General features: G+C 38.3%; 1 protein-coding gene across 1 annotated transcript in view; it reads left to right on the top strand.

Moving 5' to 3' along the window:
* Positions 1-21,518, top strand: part of SMOC2 (SPARC related modular calcium binding 2) — a 149,643-nt gene that overhangs the window by 64,457 nt on the left and 63,668 nt on the right. The window contains exons 5-7 of the mRNA XM_082481312.1: positions 5,860-5,907; positions 10,338-10,388; positions 11,189-11,263. Of these exons, the coding sequence (XP_082337438.1) occupies positions 5,860-5,907; positions 10,338-10,388; positions 11,189-11,263 (174 nt within the window). The remainder of the gene's footprint in view (positions 1-5,859; positions 5,908-10,337; positions 10,389-11,188; positions 11,264-21,518) is intronic.

Below are 21,518 nucleotides of genomic sequence, written 5' to 3'. Positions count from 1 at the left end.
GATAGTAGCAGTCGATTTTAATTCAGTAGCTCAGAGATAAATAGGCTGCTCCAGGGCCCAGGTGAGTATGTAGAGTCTGATTTTGCTCTGTGGAAGATCGTGAGTAATTTTCCAATTGTTATGAGACCCTTTGGGATTATCTCTGCACATTTCCTCCCTGCTCGTGTATCAGTGCTCTCATGTTTTACTGCTCCCCACTTCTCCTTTGTCCCTTAGGAAAGAAGTCCAGCTACAGCACAGTTTGGAAATAGATTTGAAGTGCTAGGAGGTTTTGCAGTAGTGGTGGCTGAGGGCTCAGTCTTAAGAGGTCTGGAGAAATCTTCTCATTCAGCAGAGAAGGCAGCTACAGATTTTCTCAGAAAGCTGTGTGGTATAATGAGGCAAAACTTTGCTCTTATGTTGCAGAATGAAAGCCTGAAGCCCAACTGAGCCTCTCTCCCGTTTCCCAGTATACGTTCAAAATTGCCATCTGTTTAGGATAACAGAGGGTTTTTTTCCCCCCAGAATGACTGTTGATGTTTTCCAGATCACCATTGATTCTCCTTTATACTTTAGTACCACTATGCACAGGAATTACAATCAAAATATTAGTGGATATACTGAGTTTAAGTAGATGTACTCCTGTCTTAACTAGTATTTCAGGGATGCCATTTCTTCCAACCCTAGTGTACCTAGTCGGTCTAATACATTGTGTGCTTGCTAGCCTCATTGCAGGCATTGCCTTACTATTTTTTGATGTTGCAGGCAGCTCTCCTGTAGCAGTGGCATCCCGACATCAGCAAGTTTATGTGGTTTTGCTTGCTTCTGTGTCTTCTGCAGGCATGATGCTATAGCTGTTTCAAAGACATTTATGCAAATTTTTCAGTTTTGCATGTGCCAGATTTTTTTCTCCCAGGATCACTTGTGCCACCTTTTCCCTTTAGAGCAGAACATGCACAGGCAATCATGATGGCAGGTAGAGTCAATTGGGAACATGCCTTTTTAATGATTTTCTCATAGGAAATGTGATACCGTGGAATGTGTGAAAATTTATCTTTTTAATGAAAATGTTCAGTTTTTCTTTTCAATTCTAGCTTAGTTCTTCAGTAACTTCAGATAAGGTTTGAATACATGTCTAATCAACTGTGCTGTTCCTAAATTATGGGATAATTTCTTGCCTTTCATTTTCTCCCAGTAGAACCACCTTTGGCTTTGGTGAATATCCCGAAATAGGAAAGAAGAGCATGGCAGCCTGGAAGAACTTGGATTTTAATAGAGCAAATATGGAGCAGAATTTAGGATGGGCAGTTAGGAGTCTGGTTTCTCGATTCCTTTCCCTATCCATGCTTCGTATTTATCGTGTGATATTGGATAGGTGAAACACTCAACCTCTAAGTTTATCTAACTGTTAATATTGGTTAGCTGCATAAAGTGATGCTTCCCAAAGCTGTCTCAGGTCCTGGGACAGAAAAGTGTCACATATATTTTTTATGTGTCTACAATAGCTGTGTGAGCTATTTTTTTGCTCAGTGTGTTGTTCTGGTTGCTCGTAGTGAAGCTGTCTTTTTTTGCTACACAAGGTGTGGAAGGATGAAGGTTATAAGCAGCATTAAAAAATGCAGCACTCTCCAACTGATTTATGTAAAACCTTTGCTTTAATTACTACATCTTTACCTGAAAGAGGCTCTTCTTCCATCCTTTCCACTTATTCCCACACCAACACTTGGTACTGCTAAAACACACATGATAAATCTCAGAGTGCCATTCCACTCCATGGAAATAATCTCCAAAGTTTCAGGAGCAGTGGTGAGAAGGAGAGTAAATCAAACACATTCCCATGACAGCATTAAAAAGAAAGCTCCTTAAAAATGATGAATGTGCCCCAATACTTTCACTAAAGAACACCAGGCATAAAAAAGACATTTTTACAACTCCCCATCTCTGTTATCAGCACCGCAGGGAACTGCAGAAATTCCACAGGCACAGAGTCCTGGGAAATGGGGCAGAAATTGAGAAGCAGGTGTTAAATTATCATTGGAAAATACAATGTTCACCTATTGTAGGGTGTTTATGCCATATTAACTCTTCTGGGCTTCTGCCAGTGAGATTGCAGAGGTATGGACACACGTTTTATTATTCTGTGAAGTAGTTTTGCTACCTTGCAATTAAGATGGCATGATCAACTTTTAAGGCCGAAATACAAGTAACATGAAAAATTCAGAACTCTTCCTGTCTGTATAGTGTTATCATCAGATAATACAATGAAAACGAGTATCTTTGTGAAGGCAATGAACTTTTTTAGTTTACATTATTGTGCTTTTGTTAGCTGGGAAAAATATCCATCCTTGAATTACCTAGTTCTTCTGTCCCAATACATAGTACTTTCTCTATAAATACACAGTCAGACACACGTACATGTGAAATACAGAACAGCATGGTATGTTTACTGTCCTGTTTCTTGATATCTGCATTCAGTGATTACATATCAAATATTCTTTAGCAGGAGATCAGAAGTCACTATATAAACTAGATAATAATAGACTTTCGCCTTCTTTTTTAAAGCCCAGTCACATATGATGAGAACTGTAGGAAATGGGTATGCTAAAATCACAAACGACAAAACTCGCATCCCTGGAAGATTTATTTTGTCTTAGAAATTTTTAGACTGAGTTGTGGGTTTTGCAATAAACTAAGGCATTAATATTTCTCCATTTTTTTTTTTAAATCATCAGATGCATACATGGATATGTAGCAAAGCATATGTACAAGCTAGAATGGTACTAAATTCTTCTTGTTAAAATAATATTGCTGAATCTAATATCCCTTCTTGCCCTCTCCACTTCCATAAAGATATTTGTGTGGTGATTTGATTGTTTACAGTTCATTGAAAACTTGGAAGCTGATTGTATTGCCTAACCTTTAGATAAGTTATAAATTGCTATTTCTTTTATTCGTCTCACTGAAAATGTGAACATTTCATTGTGAGTATTGAAGATACAATTTCCTAGAAACTTGTAAATGCAACTTCCTATTTCCATTTAAGCTAGAAGTCCCTCTAGCTCTCATATATTCAGAAAATAGTAGAAAAACCTGATACAAGCTCAATAAACCTTCCCCACCTCCACCTTGGAGAAAACAAAGTGTCTGCTGCATGAATTGAAAATTCCAGGTGAAATTATGTGAAAGGCACAAATTTCCCTTTGTAGAAAATCTTGTGAATATTTTTATTCGCTTCCTAAGACTATCCAAAAAAAAATAATGTTAGCTCAGTGAACCTAATTTTCCTAGCATTCATCTAAGTTCATAGTGAAATTAGTTTCACTATATTAAAGTTAGCCTTTGTGAATGCCACTCTCTTCATCCATCTATCAATTTTCCATTAAAATTTAGGGTAAACCCCTCCCCCCCCCAAAAATTTTAATTTCTCCCTGACTGTACACGAATATAATGTAGTCATTATTTCTCACCATTTCATATGCAGATGGAGTAATCTGAAGACATCTTGGTGTTAATGAAATCTAGAAAGATTTTTCTGCTTTTGGTTAAAGATGTGAATATTATATAAATTTCACCAATGAGTTAAATTACTGAAGTATAAACTGAATTTTAAGTTCAATTTATAATAATGGTTTTGAATGTATATAGAGAGACAACACTGGTATCAAACTGAGGCTTTAGTTACCACTCTTTTTAGTGCAAAGGGGCTATCAGAGGGGGCTATCACATCCCACATGCTGAGACTTCATCTGTACTCACAAATTGGTGTAAAACACTTCAGTGATGATGAACCAGACCTAAAATCTCTGTATTTGCAAGAGAATTATAATTATACTCCTGTGCATCAAAATTAAATTGAGAAACTACAGAGTTAATTGCAACTGGATGAAATTTGAAGAAAGATTGGATCACTGGTATTCAGTGCAATTAGAAAAACCTGTAATTTTGTATGCAGTACTTCCTCAAACTGGAACATCTCATTTGAGTTCAAGCTGGGCCTCTTGTCAAATTTAAGCCAAGAACCCAAAAGCTCAGATCTTCTGCCTTCAGCTAGCATAAGTGCAAGAATCTGCACTCTTCAGAGTGAACACGATGGATTGGTATTGCAGTCTATTTAGAGCAAGGTATCCCAAACACCCTTGGATATAATTCCTACAATGGTAATGGCTTTATTTTTCCCGTAGGAGTTAGTACTGATGCATCACTAAGTATATTGAATTTCTAGCGATTCAGACATGATACAATAAAAATACACTACCATCAAAAAAGGAAACAAGTCTAAACTAGAATATTTTTGATATGGGTGTATAAAAGCTGTATTAGAAGCAGAATACTTCAGAAGGTGATAGCAGCTTTGCTACATTGTCACGTATTCTTTTATGGAGCATCTAAAATCAGCAGCCTGCTCTAGGTGGACCTGCTCTGTCAGGGGGGGTTGGACTAGATGATCTCCAGAGTTCTCTTCCAACCCCTACTATCCTGTCATTCTGTGATGTTCGTCTTCCCTCGGGCAGAATCCTGTGTCTAAACGTCATGCTGAAGTAACCACGAGTTCAGCATGGTAAGCAAGGCCTGTGATTTAGTGGGTTCTCTTATTTAAATTGTCCTTGTAGAACAGATTTATTGTGCTGCAAGGATTGGTGGATTTTGTTTGTTTGTTTTAAACCCAGTGAATTTTGTTATTCCAGAGGGAAGTAAATTAAGAAAATTAAGGCCCAAATTATTTCACACACTTCTAAGCATGTAAGTTGAGAGCTTTGTTTGGTTTTTTTTTTTATTTTTTCATTAATACAGATGTGTGTAAGAAGAGATCACGTGGTAAGAATTGATAGACATTATGCTTTTTTTTCAGAGAGAAAAATACCACTTTTAAAGATGTTTTTTAATATGTTGATAAGAAGGGGCCAGGAGTTACACAAACAGGTGTAATAATGAGGCATAGGTGAGAAATAAGAAAATACTTCTATTTTAAACCCTCAGGACAACTAGCTTTTGTAAAAACTACTAAGAAAACCAACGGATTCTCCATATCTTGATGACTTGGAATTGAGGCTGGATGCTGGGTTGGTGTCCAGGCTGGCAGCATAAACTGTTAAAGCATGTCTCCTGCCACCTTCTTCTCTCCTTTCCCACCGCTGTGGTCTCCTTTCCTAAGGGCCACAGCTCTGAGGACGTCTCCTGCAACCAGCTCAGGCTCAGAATACAGCGCTGTCCCTGCCTCCCCCAGTACGCACACTTTTCCGCACCAGCACAGGGTATCCAGAGGGCCTTGTATGAGGTATTTAGGGCAGAAAGGGGCAGTTTTTAATCCGAGCCAGGAGTGGGCTAGAGGCTGGGGAAGCCCCACAGAGCAGCTGAGGTGGATGAGCAAGACTCAGTGTGGACTCCTGGACGCTGTCCTGTGCAACCTGTTGTAGGTGACCCTGCTCTGGCAGGGGGGTTGGACTAGATGATCTCCAGAGGTCCCTTCCAACCCTGACTATTCTGTGATTCTGTGATTCTGTGTAGGATGGGTGATGCCCTGCACAAGGAACCCGTGGGGGAGTAGTGTTGGGGCGACGCATCTTCCTGCAGGACCTGTCCTCGCTGGGTCAGTGGGGAAGGGAGACGTTGACTCTGTGGCACATGTGTCTGTGTAGTGTGTAATGTTGTCTCTTTCTCAGGTGCTGTGGTGGCCAAGAAGTGGCATCTGGCAGTAAATTGGTGGTACACAAATGCAGAAGTCAGGCAAAGCTGAAATCTTGGGTTTGCAAGGGAAGAATTTGCTGATATTTATTGCTGTAGTAAACAAGAATGGATCATTAGAGCTGAACTGCGTTTCTTAGAAAACATATTAAAAGTGAAAATAATATTTTTCTGGTTAATTCCTTTTTCCAATTGCAGGTTCAGTGAGTGAGAAGCTGCCACAACGAGAAGGTGCGGGAAAAACAGGTAAATATCTTAGTTGGCCTTTAAAGATAAACTAAAATAGCTGTGGGATACCCCACTGTGATTTTCCATAGGTTTAAATTATCAATATATATTCATCATGCATTATAGCTGCATATATAGTATGTATACACGCATGCATGCTATTCATCTTATGTCTGCATTGTAGATATTTAGTAAACTTGCAAATATGAACATGTGTATACGTATGCATACATTTGTCTATATAGACATATTTTTCTAGTCTACAGACTTTGATATTCTGTGCTTTTTGCAAAATAGCTTTTCTTCCCATAGCTATACTCTGAAATATTTTCCCATACTGTTTGCTTGCCCTGGAGGACAGATTATTCTGTCTGTTTAATACAGACAGCATTCTGCAGTCCCAAAATCTCGGGAACAGGAGTCCTCACTTTATTTCCATAGCAATCAGTGCTTGAGTCAACTTGGATCCGGCACTTTTCTCTATATTGTGATTAATTTATCCGATGGCTTACATTCATGGCCAGATGATTGTTGTTGTTAGAGATAGATCCTGCTGTATGTCTTGTTGGCAGGACAAAATCTGATGCGGCTCCAACATAGCTGGTAGATTTAAATGAGGGAGATGTCTATGCTTGAAACAAAATTAAAGCTTACACTTGCAAAACACTTGAAAGAATTTTAAATTCAGCTGAAAATAACATACTAAATGTTGCTGTCAGTTACACTGGCGTAAATTAATTTTAAAGAAGTTACTCATATTCACACTAATGTTAATGACTGACTGCTCCACTGTAAATATAATTGAAATTTTTTTTTACAGGAACTTTTGCAGCATTGTAATACACCCAACGGCAATGAACTATTGCACTGTTAGGTTAAGAAAATCAGTACTTCTTTAAAGGCTAACAATTGCAAAGTACTGGAAAATTCTTCCTTCATGTATTTACAGACAAATTGTGGGTTCCACTAACCTTAAGCTACCCATTTCTTTTAAGTCAGGACTTTCATTTTCAGCTTTGAACTGAAAGAACTGTCCCATATATATCTGGAATCCTTTATTTTTGTTTGTGACTGTGGCAACTGAGCTGCTGAACCCTGGATGAGCAGTCATAGAACAAGGAACTTAAATGAACACAGTTTATCAAGTCTCCCTCTGCATCATGTATATGTGTCTACAACAACACGGTTGCATTTTACTCACGCCCTGTTTTTATTCTCCAGCGCAAGCCTGCAGCATGAGGGGCTGCTGACCTGGTTCCCATGTGGTCCCTGGCTCTTCTCGGATGCTGATAACTTCCTCTCCCCAACCTTCTTCCAGCCAGTCACTGCCTTATGCTTTAAACAAAGTCATGTTGTCAGAGACATCACAACCTCCTTAGGGACCATCACAGCGTAGTGAATAGGATCAGCTATCTGAGTTAAAGAGCTGTGCTTTGGCTTCACGGTCAGTGTAGTAAAAAGTATTTTGTAGCTCAGTTTGAAAGGTCACAACAGTATTTTAAAAAAAAAAAAAAACAACAAAAAAAACCAACAAACCAAACACCATAGAACTCCTAGATCATCTTTCCTCTGCATGTTGCTGTGGACTAGCCAGGGGTGCCTGGATGTGGGTGCCAGCCCATATTGTAACCCAGCAAGTTTAGGCAGGTTCACAACATTCTCACTGCTGCAGAGGACACGCTCTAGACCTTCAAGTGTGCTTTTGAGGACTCTACTCAAGAGACAGCAAAGACTTAGCTTGAGACAATCTCTTCTTTGAAGATGTCCCACAGAGACTCACAGGAGAAGATGACCTGGAGAGCCATATCTGTTGCAGTTGTGCACCTGACTTTCTCTGGGTATTCCAATACTGAAATAATATTTCCAGCTGCAGCAGATTTTGGAGGTCAGGAGCGTGTTTGCAAATTTGCACATTAAACCAAACAGGAATAAAGCTTAAAAGATAATTCCTAACGTATCTTTCCTGGCCCCGCAGTTCCCTCCTCCATCCAAGGAAAATATTCAGACTATCTGAAAAGCTCGTGTCAGAGATGGGATCACATCCTTTTCTTTCTGATTCTTAGCTGACTGCAGGAATACGATCTTGGTAACTGAACTCTGACGGCAAACAGAATGGCTTCTGTTTAAATGTATGCACATATGGACTGGTATGCATGTACCAGCCAGGAAGACCTATGCAATTAACCTCTGAGGTATCTAATTAACATGAACTGCTCTGCGGTTGTGACTCTCTATTGAATGTCATTTTGAACAATGAAATGCTACATGCCTTTTCATTCTTAACACAAAAGATTTTATGAAAAGGTGCAAACAGAAAATTAATGTAGGTGTCTTCGTGGAGATTAAGGGTAGTTCAGGAGCAGTTGGAGCTCCTCCAGTTCTGGAGTGCAGTTAATACCTTTTAGATTATACAGTTATTCTATACCAAATGTTTGGTTCATTGATGACCAGAAGCAAACCTCTTTCTTTCTTTTGGGTTGGGGGGACCTGAGGCCAGTTTTATGACTCAAACATTAAACATCTGTTGAGTTTTTTAAAAAAAAAATAAAAAAATTGGTAAACTTTTCTAAATGCTGCTTGAACAAAGTTCAAGAGGCTAATTTTGATTGGGCTGATAATCAATAAAGTTGCAACATTATGTCTGAATTTCAGGTAATAATGTAAGATCAAATGTGTCACAAACTGAAATTATGTACCAAAAGGTGATTAGAAAAATGTTGCTTAAACCAAAACCCAAGTTTTCAGTTTCATTTGAAATTATTGGGTTTGAAATTTGAAATATTGACATTTGAATATTGAAATTTGAAATTCTAGGTTTTCTTAATCATGTACTGATTGATGATCTAAACGTATGTCTTGATTCTCAGTGCACTAGGATACTTGATGGCTTCTCTGAAATTAATCAATGGTCTTATTCCACCACCCAGAGGACACCACAAAAATGCCAGCAAAACTAATGAGAAGTGACAGTCTGTTATGGCATCGGAGCAAAGTACCCTCTCATGGCGTGGACATGAAGAATGAGCATTCGTAAAAGAAGTCTCCTTATGCTTTGGTTAAAACATTCTGCAGTGAAAATACGTTTCTATTGCTGCCGCTTTGGTTTTGTGAAAAGCATGAAGATTAGTGTTCCAGGGCTGCCAATTTGGTCTTATCTGCTATCAGTATTTACTTGTTATCTGAGTTTGCTGTGAACCAAGCTGTGGCCTCCAGAGGGAAAGGTCAGAGTGCCTCCAAATCCTCTGCATGATTTGCATAAAGACAATACAGATTTACACAAAAAAACCCAACTGTGACGATGGCAGCAAAGGGAATAGGAGGCAGCTGTTTTGAATTGCAGTAGCAAGAAGAAATTGGGAAACAGGTAGTGTGTTAGCCTTGAAGGTGCTCCTCACTGTTATCCTGGTAGAGCTACATGCACGAGGAAGCTTCTCAGTTACCTCCGGTTCCAGCTTCTATGAAAACACCAATTTGGAAACTCTGTTGGTCTGAGATCCAGTTGTGAAACTGCAATAAATGTTCATAAAACCCATGTATGGAAGATGCTGTTTATTGCAGGACGTCTTTGTCTGGGAGTTAGCTGCATGCTACAGGAAACAGCAATGACTGGAAAATACGTGCTAGCAAGGCCTAAACCAGAACATAGTCATATTTTCCCAATACTTGAAAAAAAATAATAACAAAAACGTAATAAGGTAGATAGGCCTTTGGGTACTGCTCTTTCTCACAGAATGCTAACAAATAATTTTTCATATTGAATTTTTCTTTTCCAGCACTACTTCCACTGTGTTTTACCTAACCTAAAATTACCCACATCCTTTTATCATTTCGGTAAATTTTCCTCCCTCTTTTCTTGCAGTAATGTTTGGTAGCAGATGGATGGAGATAGCTGACCAGAGGATAAGAATTATGCAAACAATATTCTGTTTTTTTAACCTGTGAATCTTGCTTATAAAATCAGCTTGACTATTAAGTAGATTCTGCTGTGCTGAAAGAAACTTTCATTTTAAGGTGCCAACATGTTTGCAGCCACTCATTTGCCCCAGACTGCGTTTGCTTTCGCAGGTCTTACCCCTTCTATACATTTATCTAATTACTTCTTTAGAAATGCTGATTTGATCAGTTAAAATCAATAATGCATCATTATCAATATGCAGCATTAACAATGAAGAATTACTTTCTAGGGAGCGACCTGATCATTTCCTGCCTCATCAAAGACCCTGCAATCATTTCATCAGCCATAACCTCAAAAGCTATCCATTTATAATCTGTAGTCTGTACATGTAATATGTCTAAGCTGTGTAGTACCTATAAATAATGTTTAAATTATTGTTTGTTTACCGGCCGGGGCTATGTGCAAATCATTAGTATCAGTCACGTATGTACACTTATTTAGCTTACTCTCATAATTGTAGTCTCCTTGCAAATCTTTTCCATTCTGAATTCAGATGATGCCTCAGCTCCCGCGCTGGAGACTCAGCCTCAAGGTGATGAAGAAGGTGAGCATCAGCAGGAATTTAACAGTGCGGTATTGAACTATGCAGTATGGACTGTATACCACAACGTCAAATGCTACCTTAGACTTAGGGCAATTGCTGGAGCAGTTGCAAGAAATTGCAAGAAATTGAAAGCATGTGTACCTTTTTCCAGATAAAGGCAGCAAACACAATAGAGTCTTTACTTGCAAGCAACGAATTTTCTGTGATAGCTTTGAGGTGACGCTATAGCTATGGAGTCCGGCCTTAGCGATTTTAATTGTCACGATTCAGGGCACGGACAGGTTTTAAACTCGAGCCAGAGTGCAGATTAAAACTGTATGGCCAAATGAGGAAGTTAAAGGGTGAATTTTGTCCTCAGCATATTGCCTAGTAATGTTAAGGGTGACGTTTTGTCAGGCTGATTTGGCTCTGGGGAAATTCAGTGCTCTGTAAATGGAAAGCTGAAGGTCTACATGCAATGATAGTCCTATATTGTGGCTGCCTTACCACTCACTGCAAATCTCGCGGAACCTGATCTGAAGTTATTACATGTTTTGGGTCAACACTGGGAGATTTTTATTCCAATTGAACATAATTTCTTCTGCAAGTATTCATTTGGATCCTTTGTATGAATGCGATAAGGAAGGAACTATTCATGCCTTTGCATGAATAAAGATTTTAACTGTCCTAGTAGAAACCAGTGTGCCTGTTTCTTTTTTAGATCCATTTATCTTTAAAACTAGCTGCTTCCCATTCAGCTGCTAGTAACTTTAAAAAATAATGTAACATTTGCAAACTTTGTTTTGTTGTTTCTTTTCTAGATATAGCTTCTCGTTATCCTACCTTATGGACTGAGCAAGTAAAGAGTAGACAAAACAAAACCAATAAAAGCTCAGGTAAGAACTTGAGTTGTCCTTACTTTGCAAAGCTCCTGTGAAGACATGCATTAAGCCTTGTTAAAACTGAAGCCATTTAAGTGAAAGTCATTTTAATAACCATTATGCTTCCACTCTCATCATGTGATAGTGACTTAATGATTTGCACTGTGATGATTTTGTAGGCTCATGAGTCATACGTTCCTTTTATATGGAAATATTTTTGGCCAGGCTTTACTAGGTGTAAATTGACATTACTCCACTAAAGTCTCTGGCTCACACATCTGTTTGTATCTGTGAGTGGATCTGACATTTATTTTTTGCATCCTCTTTAATTCTCTGCCTCTTTGTTATCTACTTGTGTTTTCCTTATTTTTTTTGGCTGATGTGTAGCAGGAAGGTGCTTGGAAAATGACAGTGTGGGTTACATGTGTTTGGTAGTAAGTCTTAGGAGGCAAAACTGAAAAGAAGCAAACTCCCATCAGAGACTTCATCTGCTATTTACGGACTGGTCTCCAGTTTAGTGTGAATTAATTTAGTCTTCTTTATAATGGTTGAATTGTGGCTTTACTTTTTTTCACCACTCTTCAGAATTGAGCTTTGTAAACCTGGACTAGGAATGCTAGGGAAATGTTCTGAGACGGAAGCCTCTGCAATATTCAGATGCATTCAGTGCTTTGGTAACTGTAAATTTTGATACCTTCATCACTGTTCCTTCCTTTCAGTGGGATAAACTTTAGACAATCTTCTTGAGTTTCCTGCTTTCTTTTTCTCTGGAAAAATGTTTAATTTGAAAGGAAACATTAATGATGCGGGCTATGACTCAGTAAATCACCCAAAAGCACACTTCAGATCCAGTGGAAATTGAGGCTGTGCTTTACATTAAGTACTCTGCTTAAGTATTTTACTGCATTGAGGCCCGAAAGGATTTAAAAAGACAAACAATCATCATAAGAAAGACAGACATATCCTTACTAAGAGGTTTACAGGTTCCTTTATATAAGCTATTTTTATCATCAAAGCCATAATTATTAATACTTTTTCCTCTCCTTGATGCTCCAGTAGGCACTTAAGGAAAGGACCTTAAACGGAGTGTAGACAAGAGGACTTTCTGTGCTGGAGATTTATTCTGTGATTTGTTTAGTCAGTGTCAGCAAAACCAGAATTCCTTCGGGATTTCAGTCCTGTAAAATACGTGTATAGAAATATGTCACTTTTAGGAGTGTTTATTTAATTTTTACAGTGCTAGAGACTAGATCTAAAGCAAGAATTCTTGAGTTTGCAGTGCAGCTGCTGGCAGTATCTTTCTTCCAGACTCCAAAAATGCGTGTCTCAGTGACTGTATATTTATAAGTTGTTTTGATGGCTGAGCCTCACTGATACTCAGTAAACAGCTCTTTTAAGGTCTTGAAAAAAGTAGGTTAGATTTTCTCCTTATTACCTCTCAGAGTGGTGCCAAGGCTTTTAGAAACATCCACAGAGAATGAACTCCGGGCTGCTACATGTATGGAATAGGAAGGACCTTGTGGCTGAATCCACTAGATATTGTAAACTGACCACCTTTGGACACTCAGGCTTATAAATACAGGTATCTTCTTTACTCAATTTGCTTGGCAAACTGATTCCGACTTGGTCATACAAACACCAGAAAGCTTATTGAAATGTGTTTGTCTGAGTAAAATGAAGAGAATTTATGTTTGCATATGAACTGTGTTTATAAAACAAAAGATCAAATTTATTGATAATGGGCTAAACTTTTCTTTGTTGTTCTATAGTAACCCTAGTGCTTTCAAAGAAATTCTTCAGGTACAAAAAACACTCTGACCTAGCCCTGCCTGTAGAAAATAACTAAAGAAAAATAATAATCCTGAAAAATTTCAGGCAAACTCCAAACATCCTACTTAAAAGCTTAGTATTTGAGTCTGTAGTGCTTTTATTTTTTCTAGTTTTTACACATATATATGTCCTATCATGTCATGGTCAACAAGTCACGGTCATAAACAAACTTATCTTGACCTGAGAAATCGGTCCCCTTAGGAGAATATTTTCGTGAGTTAAGGATCACAAATGAATACATGAATACATAATACATTAAATTTATTATACTCATCCTGAAGGGGTTTGCTTTTGCTACCCTGCAAATGATCTGCCAGTTACAATTAGCCAGTAAAATCAGCATAAGCTTTTAGGTTTTGGAAGATAGAAAATAACAATTCAGGAAATTTTAGTTTATATTAGTTATCCAGTGCTTTCATTTGATTCAATTAGCCTAGCCTAAATTAATTTAGCACAGAGTAATGGCATTTGGGAGACTTGCAGATGCAAGGCATGAAATTACTGTATTGCATATCCATGCTCTATAATGACTTATAGTGCATATTATTTTTGTTGGTTCAGAGAAATAGGCCTTTGCTGCTCACTAAAGGCGTTTCTAGAGTGGTATTTAACCTATTAGCTTTTGATGACAAAATGTTACCGCTGGCAAAAACCCCATCAACATCAGGTCATGTAACAATAGATCTGTTTAGAGTGTTGGGTTGGGGTAGAAACATGTCCATTTTAGCTCTTTTTGTATGTTGAAGATACTTTAAAAAAAATTTAAAAAGACTTCTTCATTCCAGAATTAGAAAACAAGTATGCATCTGGTTGCTAATATAACATAGTGTTTGCTGAGATTATATTTTGTACATATGCCTTCCTGCCTTTGCAGATATTTTGCAAATTTTTTGTTTCTTCTGGATTTATTTTTACCCTCTCACTCCTCATTTCTTCCTCCATTTCACAGAAAATATTGTGGGCTTGCCACATCGGATTGACAAAAATAAGAATTCTAGCAACATCGATCAAAAATAAACAGAAATGCATTGAAAACACTGACCATGGGACTGTATGGGTTCTGATACCAACATGAAAATGTCACAGCCTACATGCTGCTGTCTGCATGTGAACTCAGTGTCTAAACTCCTGCTGTAGTTTGTGGGGATACAGTCGGTACGGTCAGTGGAGCCGGGAGAGCAGCCCACCTCATCATAAAGCCAACACCAGCACTTGGCCAGCTAAGTATCTGGACCTCACTGAGTGCGGTGACTAGTTTAGATCTCTAGACTACGTGAAGGTATCTATGTTTCAGATGAACTTTATCCCACCCCAGTATCAGTTGAAAATCCAGGTAGTGTTCTTGTAGAGCTTTTGTATTTTGTAAAGACCAGAGGACAGAAGGGTTTTTTGCCTTGAAGAAACTGGATATTTTGGACTATGTCCTCAGTAGTTGCCAGTTACTGTAGCTTCAGGGCTAGGTGCAGCCTTGATGTGGGTGGAGAACACTACATGACGGTGCAGATCTTTCCCATTACTGAACAGGGAAAATGCAGTTCCCTGGGGCGGGCTCAGGTTGGACTGTCGATCTCATAGGTTGTCCTTGCTACATCTGCTCTACCAGCAGTAGACATGCCTGTGGGATTCTTGGGAACCAAGTGTGACATTTTTCAGAGGATGTATGCCCTTTTTTGAATTTGAGTATAGGCAAAGGAAGGGTAGTTTAATCCTTTTCACAATGCCCACTGAAGCTTAGGTTTCATTTCATTAGCTTGAGTTTAGGAGCCAAATTTTTCTAATAGTTTGTTGTGGGAGCACTTCCACAAAAAATAAATAGGGTGAGTTTAACTGATAATATTGTTAACATTCAAAAAAATTCTTCAAGTACTGGATATTTTCTAAGTACAATCTGTACACCACACAAATGAGCATAAATAATAGTCAGTATAATATTTCATTAATTTTGCAAAAGGAGGATGCAAAAAGTCATCCATAATCTGGAATATACTTACATACGGGCTTAAGGTCTTTAGAGACTCTGCTGATAAGATAATTCAAGTTAAAAGAGCCAGGGTTAAATAACGTTCAGTGGGTAAGACACAGTACAATTTCATGTATTTAATATGCAGTTCTATTCTCGTATTGTTAATAGTTTTGTATTCTGTTTCTTTAAAGATTAAATAGTATGGCATTATTAGCACTAATGATTTATATATTCTTTGATCAGTCGCGTAGTTTGTTTAATAAGCATTGTAAAATGATTGAAAAATTGGTGTTTGTTTTGTTGATAATCTGGTTTGACTGGCAAAATAGAAGACAGGAAGAAATTGTTGCATTTCTTCGTACTTTACTGAACGTTACTTTGATTCGTGTGTTAAATTTTAAACACATGAAATGAGTGGGTTGAAATTTAGGGCTCCTGGCAGTCAATGGCAGAACTCCCAGACAGCGGTTTAACAACCATTCATACTCTGACTAAACCCTACTAGTTCACCCAGTAGTTCCCATTTCATCTGGATCAGGCACAGACATGTGATGCAGGGCTTGTGCCAGCTTCATGCTTTCTGCCTGCTTTATGCTTATATGCTTTAAGCAGGTGCTAGAGGACACGCCATAAAATAGGGTCGGGCCAGAGGAAACCCTCTTCTGGCATGAAGGGTCAGGCTGTCAAAATTCTTAACACATCTATGCAAATAGTAGTGGGTCATGTGATTATGACATTTTTCATCGAGAACAAAGAATCCTTAATCGGAGTTCATTGTTTCCTCAAACTATGGCTTTAGAGTCTCCAGGAGTGCCCACATTTCAGCCACTGTACCTGGATATTCTGGTAATACGGAATCATCTTCAATTTAATTTTTGGCTTTGGCTTTGCACACATGATAGGAGCACGTAGCTTTTTATTTAATTTTCTGACACAACAGAGTAGTGGTTTATTGCTGCCGTTTCAGTACAGACCATCAGTCTCAAGGCTTTAAAAATCTGTTACAAGATTTTATCAATTAGCCTCAGAGGGCTCCATCCAACAGGACTTTTGTTCTCAAAACGCCATCTGGGAGAACATTGAAGTGCACAGACAGTAATGTAGTAGAGACTGGCTGAAAATGCAAGTGAAAATAATTAGTATAACATCTACTGTGAGTACATTCTTAATAGACTAAAATGGGGAATTTAAAGTGATAATGTAACTGGTAATTATGTGTCTGTGCCTATACCAAATAGCTGATTGCACTTACCTGTCCGTATAGTCTGAATCTGTTGGCAAAGTCTGCCAGTGAGACTGACGCATGTGACAGAGTGGCATTCTAAGATTTGAATGCAGTTTTTATTGCCTTGTCATCTGACTGCTTTAAAGCATTTGTACGTATGAGTTTTTCCTACGTGGAAACTATGTTAGTTGTCAGTGAGGTGTCTGTCTTGTTAGACTGCTTTGTTTTGTTTCTCAGAGGCAGTTGTTCCAGTGGGATCTCTGTGCACTGATCATTCCCTGAAAGTCACCTTCTTACAGAAGATGAAGACAAACCTTGTTCCGTACTCCAGTGTTCGTGTTCATTCCAAACTGAACCCGGCTAATGTCCTCCTGCTATGCCTACCCTGGCAAAGCTCAGCCCTGAAGTGAAAAAACCCTGCATGAAAAAACTAAAGTAGCGTTTTCTTTCAAAGGAAATAAATGTAAGAGTCTGTGTGTCTGCCCAATCACGTTAATTCTAATAGCCGGTCCTCTCTTAAGCATAGGAAAATTAGTAACTTACAGACAGTAAAATTAGTAACAGCTCAGTGACTTGGTATGTATTCTCATCAATTGTTGCGTTTTCCGGATGTTGCTTATAATATTGACTGAAGGTAAATTACGTGCAATTGAAGATGTGTGAGATAGCAAGAAAAAAAATAAGATCCAGTTGCATGTTCCCAGTTACATATTTATTATAAATTAATTAGAAATTTCCTGGAACTATTGTGAACTAGGCTGTGAAGATTTGAGATATGAAACCAGTTAGGAAAGGAAATCAGAATGGATGTCGTAACAAACTGAGAAAAGAAAACAGGGAAGAGCAGGAATTCCTAGTAAGTTGTGCGTTGGCCTGCAGAACCCTGGCCAGTCTTCCATTCTCAAATTTGCTTGTGTTCAATATTAAAGGAGGGGCAGGCGAGGACTTCAGAGCAGAATATGCACATATATCCAAAGAGTCCTACGCAGTCTGAATACGTTACACCTATATTGGACACTCAGAAGTTGAGTTTAAATGAATATATAAAGTAGATTTGCATAGGAAATAGCCTGAGTAGGAGCGGTTCATTAATTGCAAACCACTGAATTACATGGGAAAAACAGTGGGTTTTTTCCACTGTTATTACCTCATTTCAGCCCTAAAGATGGTGTTTCCTTCCAACAATTGGTGAGGTATCAGCCACACCCAAAGATGGGATTTGCGTTCCCAAACTTGTGTTGTAAATACAGCCATTAGCTGTAGCTGGAGAAACCAAAAGCATGGGAATAAGTTGCTGAAATACAGGCATCTCATGCTTTCATATGGCCTAGGGTATCTGAGATCTGCGTGGGCTAGGAGATATGACAGCTTACTGGAATTCTGTGATGTTCTGGCATGTAGGTTTGATAATCCAGACTACCCAAAATGGCATTGAATTGAGCCCTGAGAACCTCAATTCAAGCCATGAAAGGAAAGTAGAAGGCAGAACTATTGATTTTAAATAACTCTTCAAACTTATCAATTGGTTATTAAGTCCACACATGGATTCTGTTGATAGGAGCTCAGTCCATCACAGATGGGCAGTCAGACTCTGACAAATTTTGGACAAGTTCAAATCGAGATATTATTAATGTGAACTTTAGAGCTTGGGCTCATCTGTAGGTCAATTCCCTACAGAAGAAAAGGCACTAGCATTTTTTCATGCCATCTACAGCTGAAGTCTGAATGTTTTGTGATGGTCACAGACCTAACTTTTGAGCCTTGTAAAATTTGTGGGTGCTGGAAGACATCAGCTGGTAGAATGTTTGATGTTTGGCCTGTTATCTCAGCAAGTTGTGCATGGAAGATAAAGAGAAAAGCATTGTGAGGAGGTTAAGTAAGGAAAACTGATACAGAGAAGGACTGGAAGCTTCCAGGCCAACAGTCTTATGGCCTCCTCAGGCTCTTTGGATTTGCTCTGGTTGCTAACTTACTAAATGTTCCCTTTAGAGTTCCTGAATTAACTTGATTATTTGGAGTGAACTATAATTTGTGATTTGTATTTTACTATAAAAACAGTATCGTTAAGAAACTGTTGGGGAGGGAGATGTGCGAGGCACTGTCACATGTTGTTATATATCCTAATGTTTTATTTTTAATTATTTCGAAGAGTAGGAGATAGTTCTCTTTTCTTCTCTTCCATTTTTTGGTTATTTTTCTGTCAAGGAACAGACTAGTTTCAGAGTAGTATTATTTTATTTCAGAGTAGTATTCTTTTAGAATACTGTTTTGAAGATACTCCTTGGCAGCTGAAAAACTGGTGGCTTTGAAACTACTGATTGTTCACACTGTTAGGGCCAATCAGTAAATGGTTGACTTAGTTCATAATTGAGAACTTTGTCTTACTTTTCAGTAGCAATTTTTAATGATATCCTAGTCTCGATTTAGCTATTACACAAAGAGAGAACAGTACTCTTCACCCCCTTCACCTGTGAAGAAAATTACTCTTCATACTCTTTGGTCCTCTTTTCTTGTCTTGCCTTGCCTTGCCTGGCTTAAATTGGTAAAAGAAAATTACAGTTTTCTTTCAGTTCTTTCAGCCTCTTCCAAGAAGATAAAACTTTCCGGACCTCCCCACAGTGCTTGTATATTGTGATTCATTCCTAATTTGCAGGCTGCTGGATCGTGCTTATTATAGTATTGTCCTATCTTTAATAATCCTTTTCACAAGCATTTCCATTTATCTTCATTTTAATTTTACATATTAGTTCAAAACCTTGATAAAGATCAAGCACTGACATTTCCCGTTTTTTCCTCCCACTACAGGGGAAGATCCTCCCATTTTAAACCATTAAAAAAAGGGTTCTGTTTTACATCCAATTGATGTTCTTTATGTTCAGGATGTTCCAGGGCTTTATTGGACCCCCAGTGTGGGGGGAAAAAAAAAGAAAAAAGAAAAAAAAAATCCGTTTTATGCAATGTTGATAATTTCTATTTTACTGCATGTGTTAAAATTGATGCCAAAAGATAGTAATCTTTCCTGACCATTTTTAATTATATCTCATTACTTTCTGCAGCAAGTAAATGACACACCAGTCCTGCTTGAAGTTCTCCTTCAATATTTAGACATGCACTCCCCCGCCTACCCGTAGCTTTCCACAGTTTACCAGACATCAGATTGCATAATCATGAAAGCATCAATAAGCTTCATAAATCCTAAGAGGGATGTCAGGCTAACAGTCTGTATTTTAATGACAGATGCAAAAAGAATCATATTGGACTGGATCATATCTAAAGACATAATCTTTCTGGGAAACAGATGAATCTTTCAGTCAAGACAGTCAGGATCTGGCTTGATTCTGATGCACTTGCTTGTGTAAGAGGCCTAAGTCAGGTGTGAGCATATAGAATTAGGCATATAAATTTACAAACTGGCATCTAAAACGTTGTCCTGTTTTGTTTTTTTTTTTTCTGAAATATTAAGAATCCAATACTACTTTTGAGGTCAAGCCAGTAAAAAAATATATTACCAAATGAAAGAAATACTTGCAATGTCAGAGAGCTCTGAGGCTCATATTTTCAAAACTTCAGTAAATCGGTTGTTATGCTCTTACAAAGAAGAAACCCTGTTTAGAATATAGATGGTGAAGAAAGTCATTCCATTACTCCAAGGATATGACCCAAACCACCTCACAACCAAACTGTCTCCTACATTTTGCAAGGTTAAGAACTCCTTATGTCTTCATCTGTGAGCTGATAAAAACTCTTGAAAATGCTAAGATTAAGAAAACCAAAATTTTAAGTTTCGCTCTTAATTTTAATCAGTCATCCGGTGAGCTGTTCTGGCAAAATTATTCTGGTTTTATGACAGACTAGACTGTTCTGAGGAAAGCAATTTTCTCTTTCTTCCATGAGGTCAAATGACCAACTGTCCACCTTTCCAAAAACTGAGTAAGAAGTGTTTTAAAAAAAGGCAAAAACAGTTATTCCAAAATATTCCCCTCTTAATATCTTATGTGAATGGTGGAATTCTGCTGCTTGATCTGGCCCCATTCTGCACAAAAAACCTCTGACTGCTGTTAATGGAGATTTGGACCATGGAAGGACCGGTAGCCATGTAACATGAATCACCCCTGGTGACTGGAGTCAAGGTGTTACCTCAGTTTCCCCACATGTACATTTCTGACAGTCTGAATTAATTTCTAGATGGTCCCTGGTAGATCAGGTTATGGGCAGTCACAGTGTTTTAAGTCACAGTGGTTTTTGGAGGGATTTTTAATGGAATGATTAAGTCCACGTATGACTTCCAACTTTCTTATTTGCCAAACCGTGTATCTCTCAAGAAACTCCCTGAAAAGATTGACAGCTCGTGTTACAGTTCATGCATTGCTTAATTATTTTCCTATAAATTCTTGGCTTTTTCCTTTAATTCTTGAAAAAATTGCCATGTGATGCAGGAACTTTTTTGAGGCTTCATCAGTAATGTTAGCATTTTCCATTTGCTAGAAAAGCAAGAGAAATTAAACTCCTGCAGGGACTTCTGTGGGAGAAGAGGAATTCACTCCAAAACCTGTGCGTTGGCCACGTGTCTGCAATGCAGCTATTGCATCGGTCCAAGCCTTTACTGCGCTGTCTGCTTTTATGGACTGTTGAGGTCCCAGGTTAATGCTGTCATCCATGGATCCTTTCCCCTGGCCTGCCCTTACCGTAATACACTGGCTTTTCTGTTTGGGACTGGTGTAGAGTCTCCTTTCCATGAAAAGCCGCACCAAGGAATAGCACAATTAGCATAATTAGCACAAGGAAACTTGTTCTAGTCAAATAACATTGCTAACGTACGTATAATCACTTTGAGATCTTTTCATCTGCAAGATGCTGTATATATCCCGAGTATTGTATTATTACTGGCTTGCTTCCCTCTTCACTCCACCCTGTCCATCATGATCTGTCCTCTCTCATAACAGACTGTTCCAGATAAATGCTAGACACTATGTTTTCCCTGCACTCTGCACTGCCTAGAAATAACATTAACTATTGTTGCTATAATGCACTAGATTTCTGTGTTACTGAAGAAGCAGTGGTTGAAGAGACAGACCACTGTTTTTCATTAAGCTATTTTTAATACCTGTTTTAGTTTAAGAACGGCAGGCCAAGTATCTGCATTCAACCACAAATAAAACTGTGTTTAAATAAGTTTAAGGCTGTAAATTAAATTTCAGATCTTAAATTCTCTAGGTGCATTACAAAACACAAGAGAAAAGAGAGGGCAAAGC

This window comes from Vanellus vanellus (genome assembly GCF_965231255.1).
Source record: "Vanellus vanellus genome assembly, chromosome: 3".
In the NCBI taxonomy this organism is placed as follows: Eukaryota; Metazoa; Chordata; class Aves; order Charadriiformes; family Charadriidae; genus Vanellus; species Vanellus vanellus.
The sequence above is the reverse complement of the archived record's forward strand: the minus strand, read 5'-3'. Positions and strand labels throughout refer to the sequence as shown.